The sequence below is a fragment of the Nyctereutes procyonoides genome, unplaced genomic scaffold (assembly GCF_905146905.1).
Source record: "Nyctereutes procyonoides isolate TBG_1078 unplaced genomic scaffold, NYPRO_anot_genome, whole genome shotgun sequence".
Classification (NCBI taxonomy): Eukaryota; Metazoa; Chordata; class Mammalia; order Carnivora; family Canidae; genus Nyctereutes; species Nyctereutes procyonoides.
The window spans coordinates 17,988,647-18,001,334 of NW_026575020.1; the positions used below are offsets into that span (position 1 = coordinate 17,988,647).

General features: G+C 36.3%; 1 protein-coding gene across 1 annotated transcript in view; it reads left to right on the top strand.

The window, feature by feature from the left end:
• Window positions 1-12,292, top strand: part of APPBP2 (amyloid beta precursor protein binding protein 2) — a 69,338-nt gene extending 57,046 nt beyond the window's left edge. Inside the window, exons 10-13 of the mRNA XM_055329517.1 lie at window positions 2,206-2,291; window positions 3,927-4,117; window positions 6,306-6,471; window positions 7,713-12,292. Of these exons, the coding sequence (XP_055185492.1) occupies window positions 2,206-2,291; window positions 3,927-4,117; window positions 6,306-6,471; window positions 7,713-7,966 (697 nt within the window). The 3' untranslated portion in view covers window positions 7,967-12,292. The remainder of the gene's footprint in view (window positions 1-2,205; window positions 2,292-3,926; window positions 4,118-6,305; window positions 6,472-7,712) is intronic.
• The last annotated feature ends 396 nt before the right edge of the window (window positions 12,293-12,688 follow it).

A 12,688-nucleotide genomic window follows, 5' to 3' on the forward strand; every position in this document is an offset into this window, starting at 1 on the left:
CTAGCTCTACGACTAAGATGAATTTACCATAAACATTTTTTTGAAATAAAGTAAGGAGATATTTCCTCTGTGAGTGAGAATCAGCAGACATAAGGAACAGGATTAGAACCCAAAGAATATTGGCTGACAAAGCTTCTTGGTTGATACTATAGAGTAGGCATCCTTAAATGATTCAATATATAAAATTTTATATAAATATATAAAATGGGTTAGCAAACTGTGGCCTGCAGGGAAAATAAAGTTTTTATTGGAATATAGCAATACTCATTCACCCATGTGTTGTCTGTGGCTACTTTCATGCTAGTATGTGGCCCACACAACCTAAAATATTTGCTCTTTGACCCTTTACAGAAAAAAATTTGCTGACCCTGGGATCCCCGGGTGGCTCAGCAGTTTAGCCCCTGCCTTTGGCCCAGGGCACGATCCTGGAGTCCTGGGATCAAGTCCCACGTCAGGCTCCCAGTGTGGAGCCTGTTTCTCCCTCCTCCTGTGCCTCTGCCTCTTTCATATCTCTCTCTATCATAAATTAATAAATAAATCTTTAAAAAAAATTTTTTTTGCTGACCCTGATGTAAAAGAAGGAATCCATAATATTTTGGAGGGACAATAAGGGGGAGAAAGGGCAGATTTAAAAATAAAACAACTGATACCTGCTACAACCTGGATGAACCTTGAAAACATTCTACCAAGTGAAAGAAGCCAGTCACAAAGGACTACATATCGTGTGATTCCACTTATATGAGATGTCCAGAATAGGCAAATCTATAAGAAACAAAGTACATTGGTGGTGACCATGGGCTGACAGGGTTGGAAGACAATGGAGAGAGAGACTGCTAATGGCCCAGTGTTTCTTTCTAGGGTCATGAAAATACTCTGAAATTGCTTGTAGTGGTGGATACACAATTCTGTGAATATGTTAAACACCATTGAATTGTACATTTTAGTGGATGAACTGTGTGATATGAATTATATCTCAGGAAGAGCTGTTACAAAAAATAAAACGTAGTAGCTAGAATTAGAAAATAGTCATTGGCATTAAAACTCAGTAGACAAGTTAAACAGCACATTGGACACAATGAAAGTGACAGTGAACTGGAAAAGAGATCTGAGAAAATCAGTAATTACCTGGTAATGGGGATAGAAGCCTTGGAGTTGGGATCCCTGGGTGGCGTAGCGGTTTAGCGCCTGCCTTTGGCCCAGGGCGCGATCCTGGAGACCCGGGATCGAATCCCACGTCGGGCTCCTGGTGCATGGGGCCTGCTTCTCCCTCTGCCTGTGTCTCTGCCTCTCTCTCTCTCTCTCTCTCTCTCTCTCTCTCTCTCTCTCTCTGTGACTATCAAAAAAAAAAAAAAAAAAAGAAGAAGCCTTGGAGTTATTTGAGGGAAACTGGTAGATAAAACAGGCAGATAGCTTACCTTCTGTTTGGTGAGATGGGCCAGAAACAAATAACTAGACATATCAGCTGAGAATACATGCTGTGTGAAAAAGAATAAAGTAAATAGGAGTAAAGAGCCATGGTACATTTTTTAGGGACTTTTGTATAAGCTAGTCTTAGAAAGGCTTTTCATTGAAGAGGGAGCTATGTGGATGGATATTCAGGGGGAGAGTATTCCATTAGAGATGGTAAAGCAAGTGCAAGAGTCCTAGGTGACAGAGTATGCTTTGCATGTTCAGAAAACTGTGAGGCCTGGGTGGCTGGAAGAGAAGGAGACGTCTGTTTCCGAGAATGGTTGATGAGGTCAGACAGCTAGCTTGGGGAAAGATGGTGAGTCCTGTAGGCTGTGATAACAGCTTCACAGTTTATTCTGTGGGAGATGGAAGTCCAGTGGATGTTTAAAAAGTTCAGTCCAGGAACACCTGGGTGGCCTAGTCGGTTTAGCATCTGCTTTCAGTTTCAGGTTGTGATCCCATGGTCCTGGAGTCAAGGCCTGTGTCAGGCTCCCTGCTCAGTGGGGAGCCTGCTTCTCCCTCTCCCTCTGCCTGCCCTTCTGCTTGTGCTCTCCCTCTGTCAAATAATAAAATCTTAAAAAAAAAAAAAAAAATTCAGTCCACAACAGATTGGAATTTTAAAAAGCAGAAAATAGTACCTTTATCACAGATAGTTTTAGAAATTGCATCAGTATTATAAGTTGTGATTTTTTTAAAAAATGCAATAATTATTTGCAACTAAAAAGAAACGCCAGAATATATTTATCTGTATTACAGATTTCATGCAGAAAGAGCTATTGGTATCATCACACACATCCTACCTGAAGATCATCTTCTTCTGGCTTCTTCAAAGAGGGTGAAAGGTACCTTTTGTAATTAGTCTCCAATATGTGTGTTTGTGTGTGTGTGTGTGTGTGTTTTAGATTTGCTGTTAATTGTAATAGATGTCTAGTCTTGTGTATTTTAATGTTATATGGTTTATTTTTTTGTTATATGGTTTAAAATAGGGGTATTTGTTTATTTCTTTGGGTAATAGCCTAGGATTAGATTATATCTGCATATTACTAAAATAGCCAAGTCACTGATTTAAAGTATCTGCCTGCAAATCTACTTAACAATTTCCAGTGGTTCATAATAAAAGGTTCGCTTCTCTCATATAGCATTTAGTAAGCCAAAGTATCTTTTATGCCTTTTTTTCTTTCTTCCTTCCTCCCTCCCACCCCCTTTTCCTCTCTGTCTTGCCTTCATTTGTTCATTTCTTTTTGATGAAAAAAGAATAACACATGATTATTGCACAGTAACCTGAGTTGTTCACATACCTTCAGCTTTAGTGCAGAATTTTGAAACTACCCTTTCTGTCAGGTTACCCTTAATGTCGCAAGGCTCTTACCAAATACCACTTTCTTCTTATTTTAACTTTTCTTCTAATGATTACCAAAGCCCTTTCATTTAAAAAGCATTTATTTTGCCAACATGATTGGGTGACTCATTTGGTAATTCCACACATGTTGGAGAAGTTTAACCTTAATTCTGGAACTGGTTCTTTTCCCTCCTCTAGGTTTGCATTTTTAAGTTACACAAGTAATACATAGTTGATATAAAAATTAAAAGTTAGAAAAGAGAAAATAATAAATCACCTGAAATCCCACCAATCCAGATTCAGTATTTTGGTGAATATTTTTTAGACTTTTTGCCTCCAAATAATAAAATGAGTGAATGAATTTTTTAGGTTTATATTCTGCTTTTTTGACTTAATACATTATAAACATTTTTTTTCATTGCAGTACATGTGGATTTTTTTTTCCCTAATGTTTTTAACCTCACCTCTATTATTGGGCCCTTAGGTTGTTTTTAACCATTTGTTCTTTAAAAATGCTACAGTGAAAAAAAAATTTTTTTTTAAATGCTACAGTGAACTAAACTTCTTATTCTTTTGTGCATATGGACAATTTTCCTAGAATAAAATTACCTCATAAAAGAATATGTATTTTTAAGACTTTAAATGGAATTTGAAAGTCTTATATGTGACTTTGAAATTGCACTGTCTTCTTGCCTGATTTGGTTGGTCAAGTGAGTAGGAGGAAACCAGTTCTTTTAGTTGTATTTGGTTAAAGGTTATATTTGATAGAGTATGGTTTCAAAATGTTCAACAGTGCTTAGGTACTCCTTGACACAGTTTCATAACTTTAAATTTTTGCCTTTGCCTGCTTACATTGCTTTAAATAAGAAATTCACATCAGCAAAATATAATAGTCCACTAAAGCAGAAATTCTGCAAAATATTTGATGTATACCATTGTTTTTCTTACATTTGAAGTCATTATACTATGCCAAGTAGAATGACCCCTAAAAGTATACTTTTTCATTAATGTGGAATTCATTTTTACCAGTTCTAAACCATAACCACAAACATTTATAGAATTTAATTTTAAATCATATGCTCTGATTAGCTTTGATAGATGGTTGGAAGTGTGCTAATTTTATTGCTTTCTTAATCAGCTCTTATTTTAGAGGAGATTGCAATTGACTGTCATAATAAAGAAACTGAACAGAGGCTGCTTCAAGAAGCTCATGATTTGCACCTGTCTTCACTCCAACTAGCTAAAAAAGCTTTTGGAGAATTTAATGTACAGACTGCAAAACACTATGGAAACCTTGGAAGACTTTACCAGTCAATGAGAAAATTTAAGGTAGAAGCACGTTTTACTATCTTTTTTCTCTCAGTGAATAATTTCAGGTAATAAAGTACAATCATAAATAATATGTCTTCAGTAATCTGAACTAATAGAGTATACATATTTTTTTTTTAAAGATTTTATTTATTCATGAGAGACACAGAGAGAGAGGCAGAGACACAGGCAGAGGGAGAAGCAGGCTCCATGCAGGGAGCCCGATATGGGACTCGATCCGGGGACTCCATGATCATGGCCTGGGCCGAAGGCAGGTGCTCAACTGCTAAGCCACCCAGGCGTCCCAAAGTGTGTGCGTGGAATATTGTGGAATATTCCTTATTGTGGAATAAGGTAGGAGTATAACATATGTATATACTTATTATATTTATATTAATTAATATAAAATTAATATTAATTTCCATATACATATGTTATACTCCTACCTTATTCCACAATAGAATTGAGAAAATAGAGTATAAAACAACAGTCAAAAAAAAAAAACAGTCAAAATATAAATAAAATTCAAAATCCAAACCATGGAAAAATAAGACGTAATATCAAAACATAAAGCTAAAATGGCTATTATAATTAGACTTAAAACATAGCTGTTTAGCATGGCACCTGTCTGGTTCAGTCAAAAGAGCATGTGACTCTTGATCTCAAGGCCATGAGTTCAAGCCCTACATTGGGTATAGAGATTCCTTAAATAAATAAAAGCCTAAAAACAGAAAACCAGGGGCACCTGGGTAGCTCAGTTGGTTAAGTATCCAGCTCTTGGTTTCAGCTCAGATCAGGTCATGATTTCATAGGTTGTGAGATTGAACCCGTGGTCCGGGCTTCCACTCAGTGGGGAGTCTGCTTAAAGATTCTCTCCCTCTGTTCCCCCTCACTCCAACTGGTACACGTGCACTTACAGTCTCTCTCTTTCTTTCACTTGCTCTAAAATTAAATCTTCAAACAACAAAAACATAGTGTTATGGGCAGCCCAGGTGGCTCAGCGGTTTAGCGCTGTCTTCAGTCCGGGGCGTGATCCTAGAGACCCCAGAATGGGTCCCACATCGGGCTCCCTGCGTGGGGCCTGTATCTCTGCCTCTCTCTCTCTCATGAGTAAATAAATAAAATCTTAAAAAAAAAAATAGTGTTAGCTATGTTAAGTATAGCCCTTAGTGAGGGCACCTTGATGACTCAGTAAAGAGTCTGCCTTCAGCTCAGGTCATGAACCCAGGGTCCTGGGTCTGGCTCCCTGCTTAGCATCGAGTCTGCTTCTCCCTCTGTCCCTTCTCCAGCTCATGCGCTCTCTTGCTCTCGCTCACTCGCTCTCTTTCTCTCTCAAAGAAATAAAATCTTAAAAAATGTGTTAGCCCTTAGCATAATGTCTGGCATATGGTAGGTATGCAAGAAATGTCAGATATCACAAGTATTATTATTATTTTTTAAGATTTTATTTATTTATTAGAGACGGGGGAAGAGAGAGAGGCGGAGACACAGGCAGAGGAAGAAGCAGGCTCCACGTAGGGAGCCTGACATAGGACTTGATCCCGGTTCTCCAGGATCATGCCCTGGGCTGAAGGCAGCGCTAAACCACTAAGCCACCGGGGCTACCCACAAGTATTATTAATTGTAGTGATAAAAATTTAACTAAATTAGTTCTCCTTTAAAATTTTGGGTTATAAATTATTAATATTGTTCATTTTAGGGTTACAGTAAGGAAAGGATGAGAGTCACTACCTAAGACATTCTTTTTCACCTAAAAATCCATCTACATATCCCTCAACCTGAGTTTTGTTTGTTGGAATAAAAATTGTCAGAATTCGAAAAAATAAAGCGTTAACCTATGTAATTGAACATGTTATAGTATGGAGTTTCTTAACAAGGTTCAATTAAATTTTGGTTGGAGGATGTTAACAAATAATTTTCATTTTAGAAAGTTACGATGTTCGTTTCTTCTAACAACTTATTATTACCAGGACAAATTTTCTCGTTTTTGGCATAGGACATAGTTACTATTGTGAGCTTATATGTATAGCTTCCCAAACAAGCAATGTGTCCCTTAGGCAACTTTTCGATTAACATAGTATGTCCTCTGATCTGATCATCTTATGCCATCCATGCCTTTGCATTTAGAGTAGTCTTACTCATTGTGTAAGAATTGTTTATATAAAAAATAGTATAATCTAATGGCTAATACAGCTTAATTATTTTTCAGGAAGCTGAAGAAATGCATATCAAAGCAATTCAGATAAAAGAACAACTTCTTGGTCAGGAAGATTATGAAGTAGCCCTTTCAGTGGGACATCTGGCTTCTTTATACAATTACGACATGAATCAGTATGAAAATGCTGAGAAACTTTATTTGCGATCTATAGCAATTGGTATGTTATTTTAAAATTTTCTTAGTCAAATAAAATAAAATAAAATAAAATTTTCTTAGTCAATTGATTAAAAATCAACATGTCAACATATCTTATATGTTGTGTAAGGGAAGTGTAATTACTAAGACTTAAATGACTTTAAAGCTGCTAAGGATATCCAGAAGCCACTCCAAGATCATCTGAAACATTTTGCTAAAGATGATTTATTGATGTTGAAGCTAGTAGTAAGAAGTATAACAGTTTAGGCAGAGTTACAAGTATAAGCAAAAGCAGTTATTGTAAACTAATTATGTAATTACTACTCCCTCCACTTCCCTTCTTCTGACTTTGACATCATAGATGAGGTCTACCTGTTTTTGAACTTGATACCAGTGGAATCATACAATGTATGTTTTTACATGTTCAGTTCTTTTGGTGAACATGAATTGTGAAATGCATTTGTGTTGTTCCATATCACTATCACTTATTAATTTCCAGTGCTATATAATATTTTTTGGATTAATATATCATTATTTATCCATTCTACTGTTAATGGATATTTAGAACATTTGGATTGTTTCCATTTCAGGCCTATTATAAAATAAGATACTGTAGTGATCATTTTAATGTGCCTGTTAAAATTTTTCCCTGTTCTCGGGATTCGTGGCTGGCTCAGTTGGTAGAGCATGTAACTCTTGATTTCAGGGTCATGGGTTTGAGCCCCATGTTGGGGGTAGAGTTTACTTTAAAAATTCCTTATTTTTATATTGAATTGTCTGTCATTCCTTATTGGTTTGCAGAATGTCTTATATATACTATGGATGCAGCAAGCCCTTTGTCGGTTATGTGTGCTGCAGATAGGTAATGAGACACAGGCGGAGGGAGAAACAGGCTCCCTGCAAGGAGCCTGATGCAGGACTCAATCCCAGGACCCTGGGATCATGATGTGAGCCAAAGGTAGAGGCTCAACTACTGAGCCACCCAGGTGCCTTCTGCTGCTTGTTTCTAAATGGTGCCTTTAAAAGAACAGAAGTTCTTATTTCTCATGTAATCAAATATATTTATCTTGTCTGTGGGTACCCAGTCTCATTAGTTTCTCACTTATCTTAGGGAATAAAATGAAACGACTCTATATTTTAAAAATTGAACTTAGGTTGTCTTTTAAGAAACTCTTGAAAAAAAAAAAACCTCTTGTTTCATTGTTTGAGCTTTCTTTCTTTCTCTCTTTCTTTTTTGTGCGTGTGTGTGTGTGTTACTTTCAGGGAAGAAACTGTTTGGTGAAGGCTACAGTGGACTAGAATATGATTACCGAGGTCTCATTAAACTTTACAACTCCATTGGAAATTATGAGAAAGTTTTTGAGTATCACAATGTTCTGTCTAACTGGAACCGGTTACGAGATCGTCAGTATTCGGTGACCGATGCCCTTGAAGATGTCAACACCAGCCCCCAATCCACTGAAGAAGTGGTACAGTCCTTCTTGATTTCTCAGAATGTTGAGGGACCGAGCTGCTGAGGGAGGACCTCAGTTAACTAATTTACCTTTTCCCAGATTCCAGGGAATTCATACTGTGAAATCAATACCATGTTGTTTTTTAGGGCTGGAATTTGCATTGAAACACTGGTCCAGTCCACTGACCCTATTTGGGTGATCCCTATCTTGCAGAGTGTCCGTAGGAATAAGCATATATTCAGTTATATTCAGCATGTACCGCATGTATAAGTAGTCTGGCCCATATTTTCAACCTAGTAGAATAAACAACAGGAAATCTTTTTTTTTTCCCATTTAAAAAAAGAATTCATTTTGCAGAAGCCTGAAAAGAACCCCTAAATAAAACTATTTAAGAGTTTAAAAGAGTTGCATTCTTATTATGTAAGGATGATTTTAACAACTTTTTAACATATTCTTCCTTGTGGAGGTATTCAATACTGTATCGTAAAGAAATTTTATGGGGAAAATCTTTATATGCAGTATATAAAAGTTCACACAGTACTAGTAGAAGAGGGACATCCTGACTTAGGTTTGGTTACCTTACCCAGAGAAGTGGATACAACCACTCTAGAGCTCTATTACAAGGGAAGGATTGTCAGATTCATCTGAACTGGACCAGTGTTGATCTGTAAGTAATAGAAAAGCTGACAAACCAGCAGTTTTATTAACCCTTTGGTTGTTTCAGGGTTTTTTGGTACAATGCAAGATGCTCTGATAGCGTTTGCTCTTAGGACCAGGAGGACCTAAAAAGGACCAGCCTAATGTAGAAAGGGGTTATTGGACCAGAGGCTTTAGGTTATTATTTTAGCCCCTGCATATACTTTTATCAGTAGAATGTTTCATTTAGATGTATAATGAAAAATAATAATGCAAAAATTATATTCATGTAATTAGACACCAAACTAGGGAAATTTGGCAACTTCAGTGGCATATCTTTAGTCAGTGTGCACAGATGGCAATGCCATAAGCAAGTCTATAAATATCTGCTGCAACCATCCCCCTCATTTTAAATGTTTCCCTAATAATCAATGCAATTAACAAGTATATTGGCTAAGAGTCATGAGATAGTTCATGGGTGGCAATTTAAGGTTACTGTATGGTTTGTGGGGATTAATGGAAAAATGAATGTCCAAAAGAAGCAAGTCTTCTTAGAGAGCCTTCATTTTTATGGTAAATAGTAATACAGCTGTGTCATTTTATTTGAAATTCAAGAGTCAAATGCAGAGATCCCCTAATTATATATCTATTTCACTAACTTATCTTCCTGTTTATTGGGTTTTGATTTTTTTAATCTTAAACCGGTCAGGTTATTTAATGTTGAGGTAATTAATATTCAAATTTGGAAAGTTGCAACATGTAGCGATTCAAGAAACAGAAAGGTCTTTTGCTGTTACCTCAATTCTTACTATAGTGGCCTATTTGGTGCTTCTATAGTTAAGAATCAGGGTTTTCCCCCCTATTTTCAGGGGTTCATGATTTGGCTGTTAGAGATGTTGCTCTTGGCTAATGCTTGGAGTAGTCTGTGGGTGAATGGATGTGTGTTGAATTTTGGTTTTCTTTTAACATGCACGTTGGGATTAGAGTGGGGAAGAAATCTAAACTGCCACATTGAGTACAGAAAAAATTATTTGGAGATTTCAGGTAAATTTGATTTTAAACACTTTTTTGAACTTTGCAAACCTAATCTTGTTTAAAACTGTTATTCACAGTCTTATTAGTTATGAGCCAGTGTTTTTTAAGTCCCCAGGAGGGTACTGACTACTGGGGGAGGCACATAAAGAGATGAAGCAAGCCTAGATCCTAATATTGTAACTATGATTTCAAAACCTGGGTTTATTCCTCAAATTGAATTATTTTCTTTTTAATTTTAAGAAGAGTACATTGGCACACCTGCACCTCCCCTCCCAGTTCAAAGCCTAATGCCAAGAGGCACGTCTTTATTAATTACCAAATAGTCTGTGTGACCGAGGACTGACATTTATTAAGTTACTCAGCTCTATCCTCATGGGCCTATATATTTAATACCTCCAAAGATATTTCCAGGATAGGCTTTGTATACTTTTGTTGGTTATTTAGAGTCCTGTGGTTATGTTTGTGGTATAGGAATGTCATGGTAAATTGTTTTTCAATAAATATTTTGAAACTTACGTTTCCATATGAAGTTTTTTTTTTTTTTTTAATAAATCTGTATCTCTTGGTTTTGTGCACATATAGCATTTCCTAGGATAAAACCAAGCAAATGATTTAAGGCCTCATCCTCTCTTAATTCAGTCTGAACTCAAACTAGCTCACACTCAATGATAAAGCAACATGATATTTAGAAGCCTAAGATCACAGGGTGATATTGTTAAGTGGCAGCCAGTTTTTCTTAAAAAAAAAAAAAAAAATGTTAGTTTCCCTATACCAGTGTTTTAATGTAGTTTTCTGTAAATCCATACAATTGGATTTAATGCAAACACTGTAGGCTGAGAAAAGAGATTGACAGCCTGTTAATGATAGAACAAACAGTATGCTGTTAATTCTGGTTCTGATGAATGATAATACCTTAATTTTTTTTTTTTTAAGTGTGAGATTTTTCCTTTTCCTAGGGATGCTTAGGGTCATTTAGAGAGGTGAATGTCACCGTGCTTTATGGGATTAAAAAGAATCTCGAAGAAAAGAATAAAATTTACCTCACAATAACCAATAGCTTGCACAAACTTTTCACATATGGTGGGGTAGGTGTAAGGAAGCCTAGACCCACTTAAAGATTTTTCTGGAACTTCAACAAAATAATGTTAAATAAGGGGTCTTTGGTCTCATCCTTCCCTGACTTTGATTTCTTCTCTCTTACCCAGTCTTTTTTCTAAAGTTTGGTGCTACTCAAATTGGGTGCATCAGGGGGCTCTGTAATACTCCTATGCCACACAGATAGTCAGTCCTACATCTAGTGTAATAGAACCAATTGGGTTTTTTAGACCACAGTTTTTATGGGTCCCCAAAGCCCACTTTGCCCAAAGCTCTAGGACCCTTATCACCATCAAAGCTCTGTCTCTGCTTGGTTAAAAACAAACTCAGTGTTGTCTGTAATAATCCTTGTGCAAGTATGCGCTCATTTGTGAAAAAGGATTTGACAAAGGCCTTTGATCCTAGCCTGTTTGGGAAGAATTCATAATGTTGTGAAAATTAAGTACAGAGGCTGCTACCTTATAAATAAATGAGAGTGCCATTTGGGGGCTCCTTGCATGCAAACAGAGTGCTGAACAGTAAACACACCTAAAATATGACTAAAGCTTTTGGCCATACTTTACAAATTGAAACAATAGTTTGCTTAGTAGCAGGTATTCTTAACTGCCACTTGGTCTTTATGTTTTCCCCCCAGAATTTATAGCCTTGCTGCTTGCAAACTGTTCCTTTTCTGGATGACAAAGTTACTACTGGAAAAATACTTATTTATATAAGTACAAACTTTTTTAAGAGTTTTATTTTTGCTTCAAAAATTAATGTATATATTTCACCTCTTGGCTTTGGAGGACCTCAGTTCTTGCTCGGAAAAAAAATTTTTTTAATCTGACATTTGGATTAATCTCCAGCTTGAACACTAGTAGTTGTATTGTCCACAAATCTCAGGAATGTGTTAGGCAGAAAACTGGTTTTAACCCTGTTGGTGATCTGAAGGAGTGTGCTTTAGGATTTATTAAATAATACTATTCTTTAATTGCAGTCCTAGGTATCTATAGCATGAGTGGCCTTAGTGAGTTTGTTGAAGTGCACATTTTTTTTTCAAAAGTAAAATTTAAGATTAAAAATATATGCTATATTATAGATATCTAGAAAACCTGGTTTGTGGTGCACAAGTTAAGTGTTGGATCACTAAATAATTGTTGCAGGTACCATTTGTGTAACGTTACTCATTTCTGTATATTCCTTTTATGGAAAGATGTTGCCATGGTAACTAAAACTTTTCAATTTAGTTCTACTTTTATGATGTGAATGAATGCTACATTTTATTAAATATTACCAAGTCAGTACTATTTTTATACTTTATTAAGCGACAGGGGATTTTAGTTTAATAGGCTCAAGAGCTCTTAATGAAACAAATTACTAACAATTCTTTACATGAAAATCCCCACTAATAGTGCCACAGTAATTTCTATAGAAATATCTAGGGTCATTGATAGATTTTTTTAAGACAATTCTCCATTGTGTCAGAATGACCTTTCTTATCATCCTTAACACAAACTTGTCGTGCCCATCATTATTTGTAACCATTGAACCATACTAAGTATGTTTGTAACCAGCATTGTGATATATTCTGTACTTGTATTGCTAAAAATGAATTATTGACCTAATAAATATAGTGTTCCTGCATTCACAGTGTGTATTCGTTTCCAATTCAGTTGTGATCATTTTTGGTGGGGACTTGGGATTATTATTGCAACCTGTTTTTATTAGAGAACAGTATGAGAGAAACTTCTAGAACTAGAATAAAAATGCTCTTATTTATGAAAAATTAAGAGGTGTGGCAGAGGAGACATATGGTAATGGCATCTGGAGATATGGTGGTTCATGAAAGTACTTTGGAAAAGACAGAGCAATACATTAATCAGTGGGAGGGTAGTGGTGACTAGTGTCTACAGAAATAATTACCCCATTCTTTTCCCTATGCATCAATCTCAGAACAGCTGAGGCTGGTGCAGAGACCTGGGAAGTTCTGTTGGCAATAGTGGAGAAAACCCTGGGTCTGGATTTGGGTTCCAGCTCTGC